The sequence below is a fragment of the Ostrea edulis genome, chromosome 6, assembly GCF_947568905.1.
Source record: "Ostrea edulis chromosome 6, xbOstEdul1.1, whole genome shotgun sequence".
NCBI classification, from domain to species: domain Eukaryota; kingdom Metazoa; phylum Mollusca; class Bivalvia; order Ostreida; family Ostreidae; genus Ostrea; species Ostrea edulis.
The window spans coordinates 82,457,910-82,476,984 of record NC_079169.1 but is presented as its reverse complement, the minus strand read 5'-3'; the positions used below and the strand labels follow the sequence as shown (position 1 = coordinate 82,476,984).

Below are 19,075 nucleotides of genomic sequence, written 5' to 3'. Positions count from 1 at the left end.
GGTACATATGTAAGTACAAGTCCTTGACCACAATACAAAGTTTCTGCTCTAAATATTTTTCTACATCAGTTACCTACATATTCATTCAGAAGCCTGAAACTTTAAACCACTGACAACTTATTGATCATAAACAATTAAAGTATAATGAATACAGATAACACCGCTAATTAAAGGTCTTCTTATCTATACAATGTTACAATTCAAAACATATTGAAGCTGTTAAAGAAGCTCTCTGGAAAATCCAGCCGACAATATATAATAGTAATTTTTAAAGGATCGAGATAAGAGCTCGTGAAATGCTGTTAAAAGTTTGTAGATATATCATGCACAGCAAAGTAACAGGAGTATTTTCTTCTTCGATTTGTCGATAGGTAAGTAAGATCCTTATACATCACCTGGTTATCAGTTTTAACGTATTCAATATATGATGAAAGGAGATTGAACAATTCTGAATTATTAAATCTAGATAAATGTTTATTGTTAGATAATGATGAAAAAAAAATACATCAAATTCTCATGACTGGTAAATGATTTGAAGCTTATCTTTTCACACTTAAAACTTGTTGACAATATTATCCACCCTTTATAAAACTTAAAGAAAAATTTAATACCTGCAGTAATGAATAATTCTATTTCATACTTTTATAAAGAGAAAGATTATTTAACTTCTTACCAAGAAATTTCTATCAAAATACAATTTCTTTTTAAACATATATTTCAAACATGCTCTTCCTAAGCAGATTTCAATGTAAAATTCTAGGTGAAATATTAAATCAAGCTGTAATCAAATTATTGTTTCCTATGGTAGATTATTGTTATTTGATACACCCTTCAAAACAATAGCATGGTTACAAAAATCACACCATCTATTTATCAGATATGAAATATGTTATACAATGAATACCTTACAGTAATACTGCAGACCAGTATCAATACAAAAGCTATGAAAGCCTTACTTGTACCACAGCTACTACTAAATGTTAAGGATTTAAAACTGTTTAAAAGTCTTTTATATATCGATTGATATGTCAATTAAGTGACAACTTTTTGTGACATAATTCTTAAAAGTTTAAAATGTTCTCTAACATTCACTTTGTAATGATTTTGATGTACTGAAAAACTCTTACCACTATTATTGGTTAGGGGAAAAAAGACAATTATTTTTTTCTTGATAATATTTAAATTTGTGATCAAAAACAGCAATGTACACATATTCAAACAAAAGGACAGTTTTCATGCCTGAAGCAATGATTATCATATTTGATGAATATTTACGTTTACATGTATATTTATAAATGAGACCACCCTAAGTGGCCATAAAAAAATTGGAGGCAGAAAGTGTTGATGGACGAAGAGAGTGATTACTATAGGAAACTTCTCAAGTAATCTCAAGTTACTGTGTGCCACTGAAAGTATGATTATCTTATTAAAAAGAAAATTGATAAATTTGAAAATCAAAATGGGTCTTCCCCTGCCTAATCCAAGTATTAAGTATAAGCTATATGAAAATCTTCTCAAGGAAACACACAAGATATCGCTCACCACAGAAAGTGCTGTTGGGTGGACAGACAGTGCGATTATTATAGGTCACCTGTCATATGGCGTGGCCCTACTTACTGACAAATAGGTTAAAGGTACTATTATCACATTGTGCCTAATGTAATATGCATTGGTTTTAATGCACATCCCCCTTTTTTGGGCCTGCAAATTGAAGAAAAATTGCAGTTCTTGAGTATAATATGCAGCAAAAATTCTGACAAAGGGGTATTCTTGACTTTATTCTTCACAGTAATAATTTCACTAGAAATTGTTGTGGAAATAATATTAACTTCTTAACAAAGCACAAGAATTTGCATACAGCCCAGCAAAAGTTTTGAGAAAATAGCAATCTTGTCTTTATACATAGGGGTAATCTTCCCTGAATAATGTTAATTTCAGCAAAGAACAAGATTGTGTAGCATTAATGTCGTTCTATATCTGCACTCTCCTGTGATGTACGTCATAAGATTTCGCAAAGTCAGTGATTTATCAAGATTTATGCAAGACAGGAACATAAATTTTGTTGGGGTCTTTTTCAATAGTTATTGTAGAAAATCTTGTTAACCATAAAATATTTCAAAAGTTATATATGAATAATCAATTATATGTTTGAAAATATTGAATCCAAGGGCAATAACTCCCATTTTCATTGAATCTTTTATCAAGTTCATTATGCAATAGATTTCCTTTATTTTTCACAAACATTTAGTATATTTTTTTAAAGAAACAGTCTCATGAAATTGTTATAAATACTATCATATCGTTTTAACCAGTTTTTGTGAAATTTTGATAATGCTGTTTATGGAAAATTGCAATTTTTTGACATTGATAACAGGTGTGCTAATTGTTAAGATTTTTATTAATACTGCAACATACTAATTTTAACATTTTTATTTGTTACTAAGATGTATTATTTGGAGAATCAACAATCAAATTAAGATTTAACCTATAATTCTAGAGGAGTGGAATTACCTCAAAGTCTTTTAAAAAGACTCAATATTTTCTTTGTTTAAACTTCAAATCAATTAAATAGCTGACATTAATTATAAAAATAAAATCAAAATATTGAACAAGCATTCAATGTGCTGTAATCAACACACCACCAAGGCTGAGAATAATGATGTACAAAGGTGTGATATATTGACCCCCCTCAGTAATTATAAAAAGGATAATAAGCAGAGCCAATAATTTAATTGGTGCCATAAATAATTGGTGCTCTGTCTGTAAATACAAAGCGAATTTAAACATAATCCTCCAAAAATTTTATGCATTTAGGTACCGTAGGTAAAATATGTCAGTTGTTTACTGCAAAAGAAAAGTTGAAAGTAAATTAAGTATAGTCACATAATCCCAGATCCATGGAAATCTTGCAGCATGCAGAAATTACCCTGAGGGGGTGTCTGACAAAATCAAGTGACAAAGCACCTGTACACAACAATGGCTTCATAAAACGTGCTGATCACCATCTTACTATTGCACAATCATGAACATAAAGATCCAATGAATTCTAATTGGCTGTTTCATAATAATTTAATTATCTACATATTTTAAGCATCATTATTTTCTACAATTTTACGTTTCTGTAGTAATTTTCCCGAGATCAATTTGGTAAACATGAAAAAACGTACAGTATCATGAGTTTCACCTAAAAGGAATAATGGGTCAAAAACCTATTGTGGTATATTATACACTCTTTTCTCACACCAAAAAATTCTTGAAAAAAGTGTGTATCATATTTGGCAAAATGCAGTAATTTGAAAGGCCTTTATCATATTAGCAAAGATTCAATCAGTGATAATGGTGGCAATGAAAAATGGGGTATAGGTTGATATTCTATTTTTTTTTTTTTTGCAAACTAGAAAAAAATGTAGTTGGATGATCTGTACAACTAATATTAAAAACATGCATGGCCTTACAAAGTAAGACCATCAGAAGGGAAGGGGTTGGAGGTGATTATGCTCATCAAATTGAAAAGTACAGAAGGGGCACTTACAGGGTAATAGGTATTTTAATTTTAATCTCGTTGTGGTTTACTCTTTTCCCCGATTGCTTTCAAGTAAAACTGCAATTTCAAAAACTAAATATGATAAATTCTAGAAAATGTTCATTTCAATATTATCGTACACATATCCTCCACTTTTCATCCTTAACTCCTTATTAGTACATGTATTTCTTTTTAATTTTCAACACTTATGATTGTTTTTTTCCTTCCTTATCAGATATATACCATAAGTTTTCAAGATATCTACCAATAAGTTTCCCGTGCTATCTACAGATTGTCAAGTGGAGAAGCGATTTCAGAAATGAATGACAATAAAACAGGCAAACGAAAGGCAGAAGGACGATCACTGACTTTCTCTCCAAGACGTGAAAACAAACCTCAAATGAGATCTAAGCTTCCAGAGAGGGATCAATACATAAAATCAAAGCTGACAGACAATGACCATGTGAACCATACTGCTACTTCACATGGACAGTTAGAGAAATTTGATAGGCAAAGTACAAGTTTCTCCATGGTCAGACGGCGACCCAACAAAAAACAGATCCAAACGTCCCCAAGTCAAAAATTGAATCAGTTACTGCTCGGAAAGTTAAGCATGACTGAAAATAAGATCAAGGATACAGAACTGGGTTTGAAAAAGCTAGAAGATTTACTTAGTGAAACTGAACAGAAGTTAGGCTGTGCAACAGGTGAAAAGCTCAGTTTTGTAGAAAATTTCAGAAAACTCCTACATAGCTACGATGACAACAAATCAAAGATGGGGGAACTACTTAGCAAAAATGCAGACCTTTCAGAAACAATTACGGACCTAAATAAGCGAATAGTAGAAAATTCTGACTTCTATCAGAAAGAACAAGTTCGATTTAAAAATCAAATTGATACAAAAGAAATTGAGAATCAAAGACTGCGCGAAAACATTGAGAAGCTTACGACCGAGAAGAAAGACATGTTCAAGAGAGTAAATGAACTTCAAGTACATTTGGATCATAGAGCTAAACTTCCCAAAGCCATCTGCCAGGAATGCAGAATGGAAATACAGAATCATATTTTGGGTACAAACTCAGCAAGTCATCGTGAATATGAAGAAAAATCCAATCATCATAAAAAATCATCTCATCTGAAATCTCTCAACAGATGTCGATCCGCAGAATCTTCTGGCAAACACCACGGACAAAGAAAACCTATCAAGAGTGACAGTGAAATTCACAACACATCACAACATCCAGTAAGCTCTCCCACACCTCTTCCTTCCAGAATGGGTTTAGTAAGCTCTGCTCGCGGCAACTCAAATATCTCCACATCCAGCATATTATCTGGCAAAAGTTCCAAAATGGGTCAGTCAAGAATGAATAACTCTGAAAAATCTACTCATCGAATTACAGAGTATGAAAACCCGAGAAGCAATACCAACATTTCCTCATCCAGCTCATTTCTTAGTTTCGCTAATGAGTCTGAGGACATCTTGCCTGGAGAATGGTCCAGAGAGAGTACTTTAATGTCATTTGCGAATAGTACATACTCCAGATAATGCCCAAACTAACATTGATTTGATATGGAAATGTTTTCTTCAAAATAAAATCTTTAGATTTACCAACCCTGGAGAGACTATGTGTCGGACTTTAAATGAATTTATTTTGATCATGAATTATTCAGTAACTACAGATCTGTTTATTTCACCAATTAAGGGCCTTTAGGGGAGGGGCTTGTACATTTTTAAAACAATATATTAGTAATCATTACAGTTATAACAATATAGATAAATGACAATCATTCAGATGGATACTACATTCATCAGTAACAGAGTACTATGACAACTCTCCTATCAGATGGATACTACATTCATCAGTAACAGAGTACTATGACAACTCTCCTATATGATGCATTTAATTCAGATAGCATGTATTATTTTCCATTGCCTATTCTATGTGAATGTATGTCAAATAAATCAAGGTTTATTAAAAAAAACTTACATGTGTTGTCTTAGTTTATAGCAGAGGGGTCCGCTGCAGTCGGTTGAAGGATATCAATTATTTAATTTCAGCAGTTAAATACGAGCAGTTAAACTGTCACTGTTGGGCTGGTTCACTCATCCAGAATATATATTGTATCATACTGTGAACATCCATTCATTTCAAGTTATCCATAAAGGGTCATGCATCATAAGATAGTGAAATTTAAAGATGGGATTTTACTACTTTTTTGGAGGATGCATCTAGGGCATTCATTACTTATCTTGACAAATGTGAGATTTATTCACCTGGACATTCAACTTGTACAATCTGGGAGAACCAGGATCTCGATCAACAAGGTTCGACTGTATGTGGAATATCATTAGAATATTTAGGATCATAGGTTATATCAAAGTTGTCTGGATTAACAAGGTTCGACTGTATGTGGAATATCACTAGAATAGTTAGGATCATAGGTTATATCAAAGTGGTCTGTGAAGGTGTATAAGCATGTTTGTTTTGTACAGAATCACAATTTCTATGAAATTCTAGCACTTCACCTTCATTAATAAACTCAACAACAAAGATTATACTAATGTGTAGAAAATTCATCACAATTAGACTTGCATATTGATTTGATGAGTTGTAAATTTTTGAAACATTTTCCTTTAGATCTTTATTCCATCCTTATTGTGACCCCCATCATGGAGGATTTTTTAAACACCCCATTATATTTTCAATTCATACCTTTTATTAATCTCCACTTGGAAGGATGTGTTGTCCTGCAAAACTGCTTTAATTTTGACAAGTATGCTGAAATTGGCCTAGTGGTTCTGGAGTTAATGACATTTAAACAATCTACACCAGATGGGGGATACATTTTGACTTAAAGCTCACATGAGCCTTTACTAAGGTGAGCTAAAAATGGAGTAACTTTTATTTTGTTCCAAATGCATAGCTGCATGTACATTGTCACTTTGTACAGGGATCGAAGTATCCAAATATTAACAAGATGTGTTTGTGAAACACAAATGCCCCCCCCCCCCCCACCCCCGATAATGGCCAATTCCGAAGATGGCCAAGGTCACAAGGGCAAATATCTTGGTACCAGTAAAAAGATCTTGTCAAAAGAAATGTTCATGTACAATATGAAAGCTCTAATATTTACCATTTAGAAGTTATGACCAATGTAAAAAAAAAAAAGTTAAAGTAGGTCAAATGTCAAGGTCAAAAGGTTCAATACCAACGGAAAGATCTTGTGACAAGGAATACTCATGTGAAATATCAAAGCTCTATCACTTACTGTTCAAAAAGTATTAGCAAGGTTAAAGTTTTCAAAAAGTAGATCAAATTCCAAGGTCAAGGGTAAAAAATGTTGGTACCCACGGAAAGGTCTTGTCACAAGGAATACTCAAGTGAAATATCAAAGCTCTATCACTTACTGTTCAAAAGTTATTAGCAAGGTTAAAGTTTTCAAAAAGTACGTCAAACTCCAAGGTCATGGGGTCAAAAATGTTGGTACCCATGGAAAGGTCTTGTCACAAGGAATACTCATGTGAAATATCAAAGCTCTAGCTCTTACTGTTCAAAAGTTATTAGCAAGGTTAAAGTTTTCAAAAAGTAGGTCAAACTCCAAGGTCAAGGGGTCAAAAATGTTGGTACCCATGGAAAGGTCTTGTCACAAGGAATACTCATGTGAAATATCAAAGCTCTATCACTTACTGTTCAAAAGTTATTAGCAAGGTTAAAGTTTCAGACAGAATGACAGAATTACAAAATGACAGAATGACAGACAGGACAGAAACAATATGCCCCCCGATCTTTGATCTCGGGGGCATAAAAATTTGACAGAGATACATTTGTATAAGATAATCTTGACTAATTTTGCAAATCAGTCTGGATTTATTTGAATGCAAGATGCCTTCTGGAATTTGTCTTTTAATAGCTTTTCTGCTGATGAATTGATTTAATATGATCACCGATTACAACATTCATTTTTGTACATTACCAAAGACTGGTAGAGTTAAACAGGGTTTTACCCTGTATTTGATTCCTCATTCAGTTTATAATAGTATCCAATGAATTTATACAAACTGCATTCAGGGATAAGCTGTCTTTTTCAGTAAAGAATATGTTAAAACTAGTGGGTATTGTTTTTTACAAAAAAACCCCAGATGTCTCCCCTTCAAAGTTTGATTGTCTAATAACCGGGGCAACAATAATGAGTGCAAGCGTAAGAGGCAATAACAACGGCTTGCATCAATATTACACCTAAGAATGGTGTATTGATGTTAAAAGGTCAAGATAAAAATTTCCTGCAATGCATTTAACCATGATCTCATCTCGTCTTAATGTCTGCTTTCCAAGGAATGGGTCAAGGTAAAAATTTTGGTACAGTACATCTTGTCTTAAATCTGCCTTCCATGTTTTAAGTTTGAAAACCTATGTCAAAGGGTTCTCAGGTTATGGTCTGGACTATACTTTGATGTAAAAGAGTGACCTTGACAATGTAAGTAGGTCAAGGTAAAAAATGTTGGTGATGTGCACCCCCTCCTCAATATTGCCTTTCCATATTACAAGTTTGCAGTCTTGATGTCAAACAAATCTTAGTTATGAAATCATCAAGTTTTTTTAAAACATGACATTGAATGAAGAAATGGGTCAAGGTCAAAAATTTTGGTACAGTACATCTTGTCTTAATGTCTGCTTTCCATGTTGTAAGTTTGAAATCCTAATGTCAAAGGGTTTTCAGATTATAGTCTTGACTATACTTTGATGTAAAAGAGTGACCTTGAATGAAGAAATGGGTCAAGGTCAAAGATTTTGGTACAGTACATCTTGTCTTAATATCTGCTATCTAAGTTGTAAGTTTGAAATCCTAATGTCAAATTGTTCTCAGGTTATAGTCTTGATAACCTCTCCATATTCCAAGTTTAAAGTTTTAATGTCAAACAGTTGTCAAGTCAGCTTTTGGCCTGGACTATACTTTGACATAAAAAATTGACCTTGACTTTATAAATGGGTCAAGGTCAAACATTTTGGTGGAATTCCCCCTTTCCCCCTTCTCATATTCTAAGTTTGAAGTCTTAATGTCAAAGGGTTCTAAATTATGGTCTATTCATGTTTTTCTTAATTTGACCTTGAATGAAGAAAGGGGTCAAGGTCAAAATTTTTGGTGCAGTGCACCTTGTATTTATGTCCTCTTGCCACGTTCCAAGTTTGAAATCGTAATGTCAAAGGGTTCTCAGCTATTGGACTGGACTATATGTTGATGTAAAAGATTGACCTTGACTTTATAAGTGGGTCAAGGTCAAAAGTTTTGGGGGTGGGCACCCCTCCTCCATACCATCTCCTTATATTCCAAGTTTGAAGTCTTAAAGTCAAAGGGTTCTCTAGTTAGGGCCTGGACAAACTTTGGTTGAAGAAGAAGAAGAAAAATGACAAAAACAATATGTCTCCCCTTTGAAGGGGAGACATAATAATCACACTATACATCTGTACTCACAAAACACTCAAAACATTTGTCATAAAGGCAAATCATAAGGTGTCTGATTTGAAAGACATCACAATGGCATTTGTAATAGGTGATCTTATAGCCTCATTGATACGAACATTAAAGATGATTGAAAGAGGCTACACTTCAAAATGTGAATGAGATTACAAACTTTTAAAAAGATTATAACCCTATTTCATTCATTTTTAGTGTTCATATTAATGTTTTCTTCATGATAGGGAAATCTAAATTTGTTTTGTTTTCTTCTAAAGTTATACATATTAAATGTGGATTCATTATCAGCAAGTGTAGCAAAGCTCAGGAGCAATATACCATCCATTGCTGAAGGTGCTCTTACTCATGCATTTGCAATATACATGTACGAGAGAGTGTTTATTTCTATAACCCACACATCACTAAAAATGGAGAATTCTATCAAATAATTTAAAAGTTCATGAGCTTTTAGGATTCATCTTCCTATTTCCAACACTGGTTTTGAAAACATTTGATATCTTGGCATTTAAAGCAACAATCCTTCCATGCTGCTTCTATTGTGACCATTGCAGTCAAAATAATAACAGTATTAAACATTTGAAAACACATTTCAAAGGGTTTAAATTTATAATTAAAAAAAAAAAAAAAGATAGTTCCCATGCACATCTTTCACTGATAAGTGCATAATGATTTCCCAGTTGTCCTGGGTGTTCAATTGCAGTTTTAAATCTCTCAAAATCAATTCTAAAAGTTCTGTGTACTGTAAAGTGTACAAATATGACAATGAGAAAGGAATGGTATTTAAATATTCAATTCATCATGTGATAATGAAATAAAATATCATGAAATATAGACCAATTCAACTTGAACTAAGAACTGCAGCTCTCCTAACTTGTTTCATGGAAATAAGACAGTTATAGATACGATTTGAGCCCCGTCTGTCTAGTGCACAGAACATGTGACAGCAAACTGTTAGGACGTCCTTAAGAATTTTACACCTGATAAGGATATACCTTGAACTGGAAAATTGAATATTGATATTTTCATCCTACAAGAAGCAAAATCAAAATGACCCCTGCTTAAGAAATTGGAGCAACATTACAGAAAATGAAGATTAATTTGTTGATATGAAAGCTGCAGTTCAGTTATATACAGGTAAGCTGTTTTTTTCATAGCATGCAATTTTGACTTGCATTTTCCATTGATTGTGTGCTAGATCAATCAGGTGGTTTCTGACTCTGAATTTGACTATATTCTACCAATGGAAATATGTAGAAGTAAAATACCTCGGCAATATACTAGTAATACACATGCAGGTAAAAATGGCTCATAGACATATTGCTTACATTTCATTTTTAAATGAAATATGACTACTATGGCAACATTAAGGGACTAATATATTTCAACTAGTCTAGCAGTTCTGAGCACACAATTCATCACAAACTTGAAATAGATACTAGGGAAAGGTTATCTAAGTTGCTAGAACTTGTAACCAATCCCTTTGTATATTTATACAATAAAATATGTTCAAATCGGATACTAGATAACGTATGTTAATGTGGATATGGGGTTTTCTTTGAGTCCGCTTTCAATAGGGTTGGGTCTGGTTGGTTTTACAAATAAATATCAACCAGCTAATTATAAATGCTTAATGGCAATGGCTGCAAGACTGAATACCCATAGATATTTATTCCTGTACGACATCACGTGTTCATTAGATATATATTCCTGTAAGACATCAAGTGTTCATTAGATATTCCTGTAAGACATCACGTGTTCATTAGATATTCCTGTAAGACATCACGTGTTCATTAGATATATATTCCTGTAAGACATCAAGTGTTCATTAGATATATATTCCTGTAAGACATCAAGTGTTCATTAGATATATATTCCTGTAAGACATCAAGTGTTCATTAGATATATATTCCTGTAAGACATCAAGTGTTCATTAGATATTCCTGTAAGACATCACGTGTTCATTATATATATATTCCTGTAAGACATCAAGTGTTCATTAGATATATATTCCTGTAAGACATCAAGTGTTAATTAGATAGATATTCCTGTAAGACATCACGTGTTCATTAGATATATATTCCTGTAAGACATCAAGTGTTCATTAGATATATATTCCTGTAAGACATCAAGTGTTCATTAGATATTCCTGTAAGATATCAAGTGTTCATTAGATATTTATTCCTGTAAGACATCACGTGTTCATTAGATATATATTCCTGTAAGACATCACATGTTCATTAGATATATATTCCTGTAAGACATCACGTGTTCATTAGATATATATTCCTGTAAGACATCAAGTGTTCATTAGATAGATATTCCTGTAAGACATCACGTGTTCATTAGATATATATTCCTGTAAGACATCACGTGCTCATTAGATATATATTCCTGTAAGACATCCTGTTACTGTGGAATCATCATTGTTTGAGTTGGGGGGGGGGGGGGGGGGGGTGTCAATGTACATGGGTAACAATAATAAAAAGCAAGCATGAATTCAGTTAAATTCTAAATATCATACGACACAAATACTCGGTAATTGTAAAGAAAACAAGTTTGTTTCCAAAATTTTTAATTTGTAAAGAAATCAATTTTTATAGCATATTTTTCTGCCATACAGAAACACTTCCTACAGAAGCTTAATGGCACAAAACCAGGCAAAGAGAGTGAAAACCTCCAAAACCAACACCAGTGACAAAGAATTGCCAAGCAAAGGGGAACCAGCCAAGAAAAACCCAGAGCATGGTCACAATCCAGGAGAGTTCCCCAAAAAAGCGTCTGATCTAACAAAAAGTGCTGGAGAATCATCCAAGAAATCACTGGAACAATCCAAAACTTCCACAGAATTAACCAGAAAACATTCTGACCAAGTTAAAGCTCAAGGAGATTCATCCAAGGGTCAAGGAGCAAAGCCAAAAATAAACTCAACCAAAAAGGTTCTGAAAATTGAAAGGAATCAAGGTGAAGCTAAAAAGATTTTGTGTCAGATGAACAGTCAATTGACTGAACTTCTGTTAGGAAAGGCAAGCATGAGCGAGAGTCCCACAGACTTGACAAGAAGGTCATTAACTGCAATTCAGACTTTGAGTAAAGATATTGTGGATAGTTGTGGTTTTACTAAACAGACCAGGAAATTAGGCTTTCTGGAAGATATAGGACAACTCTTGCAAGAATGTTCTCAACTCAGACATCAGTTAAATAAATGTGAGTCCAGTCTAAAGAGTGAAAAAGACCTGGTGAAATTTCACACCAACAGATGCAGGACATTTCAAAATGAGAGAGAAAGACTAAAAATGGAGAAAAAACAAACCGAGGACAGAAATTCAGAACTGGAAGATAAAATTATGGAATTGGACACGTCAATCATACAGATGAGGCAGAGTCACCAAAATGCAATCAGAATACTCACAGATAAACTTGCACACCAGCAAGACAAGCTAAATAAATATGAATTTTCTTTATCATCAAAAGAGGAAAAGAACAATGAACTTGTGAAGGAAAATCAAACTCTTAAAGACAAAATCTTAGACTTGGAACACAGAAATAAAACTCTAGAAAAGAAGTGTCAGGAATATCACAAAGACTCAGAAAAGGCGAATCACAAAACTAAAGTGTTGGAAAATAAACACAAGAAATTGCAGTCTGAAATGGATGTCATGAATGTTAAAAATATTGAACTCAGAAGTAAAAATAAAACCGTAACAAAAGAATCCCATCATTCTGAGGGGAAAATCAGAGACCTGGAGGGAAAAGTGCAGACACTAACATCCGAACTACAGGAACACAGTTCCGAAATCGATCAACTCCACGAGCAAAATCATCTCTTAAAAATGAGACTGTCCAATTACGAAAATGAAAACGAATCCGATTTAATGAAAATAGAAGATTATAGAGAGGCCTTAGTGGAACAAGAGGACAGGATGACGAAGAGGCGATTTTCTGGGTCATTTAAACTGAAGAGAGATGACAGCGAACATTCCCTGATCAGTTGTGCCAACAGTGGACTCAGCTCAACCCTGGAGAGTCACGGAAGGGTGTCCAGGCTCACTAAGGAAGAGTCAGAACTCTCTGAGGTTAGCTTTGCAAACAGCTCTCACTCAGATGAAGTACCCAGGTGAAAAAAGAAGGTGTTTAAACTAAATCACACCCACTAAAATATTGAATTTCAACAAGTTGTGACACATGGCTGTTATAATTCAGTCTGGATTGACAGGATTTATTTTCTTGCCATAAATGCTCAAATAATTGTGATGGTCCATGTCAAAATTTAAATGACAACTTCCAAGTGCATCGATCAAGTCTTTTTTCAGATAAAGAGGGTGAAGACCTAAATCCTACTTAAAGCTAATGCCCTTAATAACATTTAATTTTAGCATTCAATTCTATTTCCAAAGTTTATTTTATCACCGAGGTTAACAGATGAATTAGTTACAGAAATAATATATATATATATTTATATATATCTAGTCCAGTTATAGCAACCTATATATCTGAATCCGTATAATATCATTTGACTGACAGTGTTATTCAAACACCATAGAATGAATTCAATCATCTTTAAAGACCAAAGAATTTTAGTCACCAAACATCAATGAAATCGAATGAAAAATAATGCAATATATCCCGAGCCATCAATATTTGAACCATAATTTGGAATAATAATGGATAAATTTTGTACTGGGCGACACTGGTAGATTCAGTGAACATGTAGATTTTCTTGTTAAAATTCTTTATTTACAATTACAGCCCTGCTAAAAAATACTTTATGCCAAATCACTTGGACCTATTTTTGTTCCAGGATTATTTCAAAGTGTAATAACTTGTACATGTTTATACATATATATTTATATTACAAATCGCATTTTCCTCAATGAACCAACCAATTTCAGCACATGACACAATCCGTTCACACTGACCATGAACGGATCATGAACTAGTTTAAAGCACGCAACTAAGAGAGATAATGATTTGAAAAAATACAACAAGAGTTACAAAGATCTCGAAAGTCACACCTCGGATTAAGATTGTGAACTTGCGTGGATTATCATCCCACTCTTGTGGTCTCCTACCTCCAAAATACAGTGCACCGTGCAATGTTGATAAAAGGCAGGGTAAGATGAAGTGTGACGTCATGTCTATATTTTGATGACTATGTCACAATACAATTGTGACAGAGGCGGATCTAAGGAGTTTGTTTTATGCAACAAAAAGGGAAAAAAATCTTTGTTTCTTCCGCGTCAAAAAATAAGAACTGTACAAATCTATTTATCAGTTTAAAATCCTTGGCACGTCCCACTATTCAGATCGAACATCGAGCCTCCACAACAACGAGCCTCCACAACAACGAGCCTCCGCAGTACCCAGGAGTCACTTAAATTCATCGATTGATTGATTGATTTGCTGTTTTCCGCCACACTCAACAATTTTTCAGTTACAGACCCTGAAACGTGCTACTAAACCAGTTGCACGGTACGGTTCGGTACGCTTTATGAACGGTACGGTTCGTTTCTTGAACGGTACGGTTCGTTTCTTGCACGGTACGGTACGCTTCTTGAACGGTACGGTTCGCTTCTTGCACGGTACGGTTTGCTAAAAATAGCTGCACGCTTTGTGAACGGTTTGCACGTTTTATTAATGAGGTGGGCGTGGCCTGAACGCTTTGACTTCGTATAAATTGTACGTTTCCATAGTTTGTTTTCACTCGATCGGTCTTATTCGGCTCTTTGATTATCGGCTGCAGGATTTGTGGTTGTGTTAGAATGTGCACATGGGGAAATGAGACGTTATTTTTGATTGCTTCGATGGAATAATTCCATATTGATAACGTACATAAAAGTTATGAATAAAAGTTTTTAGAATTTGCTTAAGTCTAAGTCTTAATGGTTGTTATTACGTTTCAATTTGTTTTTCATTTCTCATCAGACATTTATTAATTTACGATTTTATAAAAAGTTGTTACATGAACTGCTCCCCGACATGGGCGTGCGTAAGTGTAAAAACAAAGCGTATTAAGTTTCCGGATATAAATTACAGTGCCTAAATTGGAAAAGTTTTTAAGAAGAAGTGAATTTTGTTTTGAATACACTAAAGTCGCAAATGACACAATGATTATTTTCTGCATTTCACATTTATTGTGATTTATCATCGGCATTATGAAAGATCCAGGATATCTGCACGTGAAGTTTGTACGTCCTTTTTTGTCAGCATTCAGTCATTCATAATTAATAATGTTAGATATCTGTTGCATTTGTCTTTGAATCAAATAAAATGATGATAATACATATAATATATATTCCTATCCTTTATCACGCGAAGTCCGATTTTCATTTCCCTGACTTTATTTTTGATCACTGAAAATTGAATTAAAAAAAATTAACAGAAAAGTAAGGCAAGTGTGTAGTTTGCAATAAAAATGTTTCATATACCTTTTCTATATATTGTTGAAATACTTGAAAATGCTGAAATGAATAATTTTTTGCGGCCGATTTGATGCTTTGCATCAATTTAACTTGTTTACATTCTTTTACACATGTATGTATCTATTTATTTCTCTGTCGATGTAATTAAAAATTGTTTATTAGTGTATATAATAAATCCGCCAATCTACATCTATCTATATGGGTCGTTATCAATGTAGAAGAGAAAAAGATATGTCAAAATTATTGCTAATAAAGTAATGAAAATATTACAGTGTAGAACGTGACAATTTTTCCAATCGGTCTAGAAATTTCTCATATGATTCAGACACTGTACGTAGGAAAGTACATATTGAATACATTAACGCTACAAATATCAATTTCATCTTCTTACGGCAAGCCCTGTGCCATACGTGTAGTAGCATTATCAGGGACGTCGACGTCCCTGATTATATGAAGAAATTAAATAGGCTACTTGTAAGTACTATTACAGTATTGTAGTTAACTTCACCCTTGAATTTAAAAGAATTGATTGAAACAGAAATTCCGTTAAAACAACGAAATGCCCCTTGGTTCACTCTTTAAAAGTCTGCAAGTGAAATATACATCCACAGTATACAGGACTGGCTGCAGAAGCATGCATGCAAAATCCGTGCAGTGATCTGACGTCTATTTCTGTTAACAGTTCACAGTATAAAACGAATTTTTATGCATAATTCAGTCAAAACTTGGGTACTTGTTGATAACATACATACACATATATGCACTGAAACAATGTGACATTTACGGAAAGTAATTTAAAAAAAAAAGAATATCAAAGATGTTTTAAGCATCTCGGTGATTTTCACAGTTGATAACCCAGCTTCGTGATGTTTGAGGATAATGCTTTGAATAGCCAGCGATAGTCTACGACCTCCTTTGCCATCGGGCGTCATTGTGAAAATAATATACTGTGGCTGAAAAAGTGGGTCACGTGACATAAATTGCACGCTTTCTGCACGGTACGGTACGCTTTCGGGCTTTTGGGGGCGGGGTTTGCATAATATTATCCTGCACGCTTTCTGAACGGTACGGTTCGTTTCTTGAACGGTACGGTTCGTTTCTTGCACGGTACGGTACGCTTCTTGAACGGTACGGTTCGTTTTTTGCACGGTACGGTACGTTTCTTGAACGGTACGGTTCGTTTCTTGCACGGAACGGTTCGGTTCGTTTTTAAGGTGTAGTAGCACGTTTCAGGGTCTGTATCTGGTGGCGCCCAGTATTTATTGGTGGAAGAGAGAACCCAGATAAAATGTACCTGGGAAGAGACCACCGACCTTCCGAAAGTAAACTGGGAAACTTTCTCACTTAAATTCAACATAAAATATTAAAGTTACTTTTATTGTGAAGTTTAATTTTAAAAACTATATTCCTTAAATTAAAAAAAATCACTTACTCATTAAATTTGTTGAATTTACAATACATTTTATGTGCACTATATTTTGACGTAAACAAACGATGATTTAGTAAATGAATATAAATTTAAGAATTTAACAGCACTTTTGAGCTGGTCATGGTCAATAGGAATGGATTTGGATTTGAGGCAAATTCTCTGTGAATCGCTAGTGCAATCGCTAATAAGCCATATGTAACAAACCTTACATTTAATCATCAATGGACACTTGTCTGAATTTGATTCTTTGGATGTGTAAAACAGAGAAATCAGATTCTTTAAACCTGTGTTCAGTATGTTAACAGTGGGAAACGTGCAAGGGAATCTTTACGTCAAGCATTTAGAAAAATTTCAGTTTATAAGAATTTACAGTTCCCAAATTTCACGCAGTAAAATATCAGATGATAAATGATAGTACCCCATGCAGTGTGATAACACACAAAACTTTATAAATGAGAAATCAATATGGAGTATCTGCATGTCTGCAAATAAAATAAAACAATATTTCTTTCTGAATATAGCACAACCTTGTTTGCACCCTATCAAATATCTCCAAGTAAAGAGAAAGCCCATCCTACCAGCATTTGGCATTTAAAATATCAATCTGATGAAAGAAACAGAAAATTCAAACACTGAATAAGAAAATTAGCACATTATCTATATCATGTAAGGATCATTTATGCAAACAAAGTGTCAATCTTCCCCTAGATCATGATCAGTAAACAGCTTAAAACTCGATCTCCCCCTAGATCATGATCAGTAAACAGCTTAAAACTCGGGCCATCTCTCAAGCTGGCATGGTAAAATCAGTATAAGCCATCAAAAACGCGGATTTTTTTCTTCATTTAAAAATTCAAATTTACAAGGGAGGGCAAGCTTTCACCAGTGTGCTGAACCTGCCATCCATAAAAAGGTAAAACAATTCAGCATCACCTTTTTTGTGTTTGTTTTATCATTTATATACTGGGAGGCAACATGTCTGTAATCTGCCCAGTTTTGGGGCCTAGATGGCTTGTTTTATACAATATGTATTTGGATTCGCCTCCCAGTATTTTTATATGATGCTAATTAAAAGTTTGTCATTTTTCAATAAATGACTATTGTGGAACCACAAACACTGGTGTTCTTTTGTTTAATGACAAAAAACTAGCTTCACTGAAGGCAACACCTGTACCTTGGGCTAAAAGAAGTTTTACTTAAAAATAAAATTGAGCATGTACTCTATGTTTTGTGCAAAGCATATTATTGGATTCGTTAAGAGTACCTGGTAAATGTTGGGTTGATTTTTCTTCTTTGAGATACACCTAATACTAAAGCTGTTACTTTCTCAACAAGGAATGGCAGGACGCACAAACAGACCTCTGCTAAGAGTGCAGAGCATCACCATGGCTAAACCAAAACCATCTCAACCTCAAACATCAAGAACTCAAGTGTTTCCCAAAAGGCCTAAAGGGGTGACCACCAAACCCAAGATAGACCCACAAAAACAGATGGTGACCAAGCTTTGTGGATTTCTTCTTGGAGAGTCTTTTGTATGTGACAATGTCTTCAACGACTGCCCAGATTCAATGACAAGTCTGGAACTGCTGCAAGCAGATATACTTAAAGAAGTGCCATGGGCAAAGGATGTCACTGTTCAGAACAGTTTTATAGGACTGACAAGACTTCTTTTAAGAGAGTATCAGAAGCAAAAGAGTGAGATAGAAAAGATTGTCACCAACTGTAATGAACAGAAGAGATTAATGGAATACAAAGCAAAACAAATTAAGGAACTGCAAAACAAGCACGAAATTCAAATCCTTGCAAAAGAGGAGGAAAAACAAAGTCTTATTGCTGAATTAAACCACCTGACCACAGAGAACCAGTCTCTCCAGGAAGAAAACAAGAAGTTTTTGGAGCTTAAGGAAAATAACCAAACCCAGTTACAGGTCACATTGAAAAGCAAAGAAGAAAAATATCAAGAAAATTTGCAAAATTTTACATCCTCAATCATTATATGTGAAATGCAGCAAAATGACCAAATATCAAACCAAAGTAAGAGACCTCGGTCTTCCACCTCAACTACAGAATCGACCTCAACTACAGAATCGACCTCAACTTCAGAATCGACCTCGACTTCAGAATCGACTTGTTCTCCTGGACACTTGTCCAGGGAAACCACTACAAAATCTCTTAAAAGTGATTCGAGTTTATGTGTTTCGCTGATGAGCTTTGCCAACACTGGAATTT

General features: G+C 34.1%; 3 protein-coding genes across 3 annotated transcripts in view; 2 read left to right on the top strand and 1 right to left on the bottom strand.

Moving 5' to 3' along the window:
• Positions 1-19,075, bottom strand: part of LOC125648075 (nucleoprotein TPR-like) — a 163,491-nt gene that overhangs the window by 102,072 nt on the left and 42,344 nt on the right. The window lies entirely within an intron of this gene.
• On the top strand, positions 244-5,506 carry LOC125648082 (uncharacterized). Its single transcript, XM_048874996.2, has 2 exons — positions 244-371; positions 3,759-5,506. Exon 2 carries the CDS (start codon positions 3,843-3,845, stop codon positions 5,067-5,069), a length of 1,227 nt encoding a protein of 408 aa, XP_048730953.2. The 5' UTR covers positions 244-371; positions 3,759-3,842; the 3' UTR covers positions 5,070-5,506.
• LOC125648080 (uncharacterized) lies at positions 9,742-13,855 on the top strand. The gene is made up of 2 exons (XM_048874994.2): positions 9,742-10,132; positions 11,619-13,855. The coding sequence occupies exon 2, from the start codon at positions 11,641-11,643 to the stop codon at positions 13,114-13,116; it is 1,476 nt and encodes a 491-aa protein (XP_048730951.2). The 5' UTR covers positions 9,742-10,132; positions 11,619-11,640; the 3' UTR covers positions 13,117-13,855.

Excerpts from the sequence above, each read along its gene's own strand:
- LOC125648082 (XM_048874996.2), top strand. The coding sequence starts at position 3,843 with ATGAATGACAATAAAACAGGCAAACGAAAGGCAGAAGGACGATCACTG.
- LOC125648080 (XM_048874994.2), top strand. The coding sequence starts at position 11,641 with ATGGCACAAAACCAGGCAAAGAGAGTGAAAACCTCCAAAACCAACACC.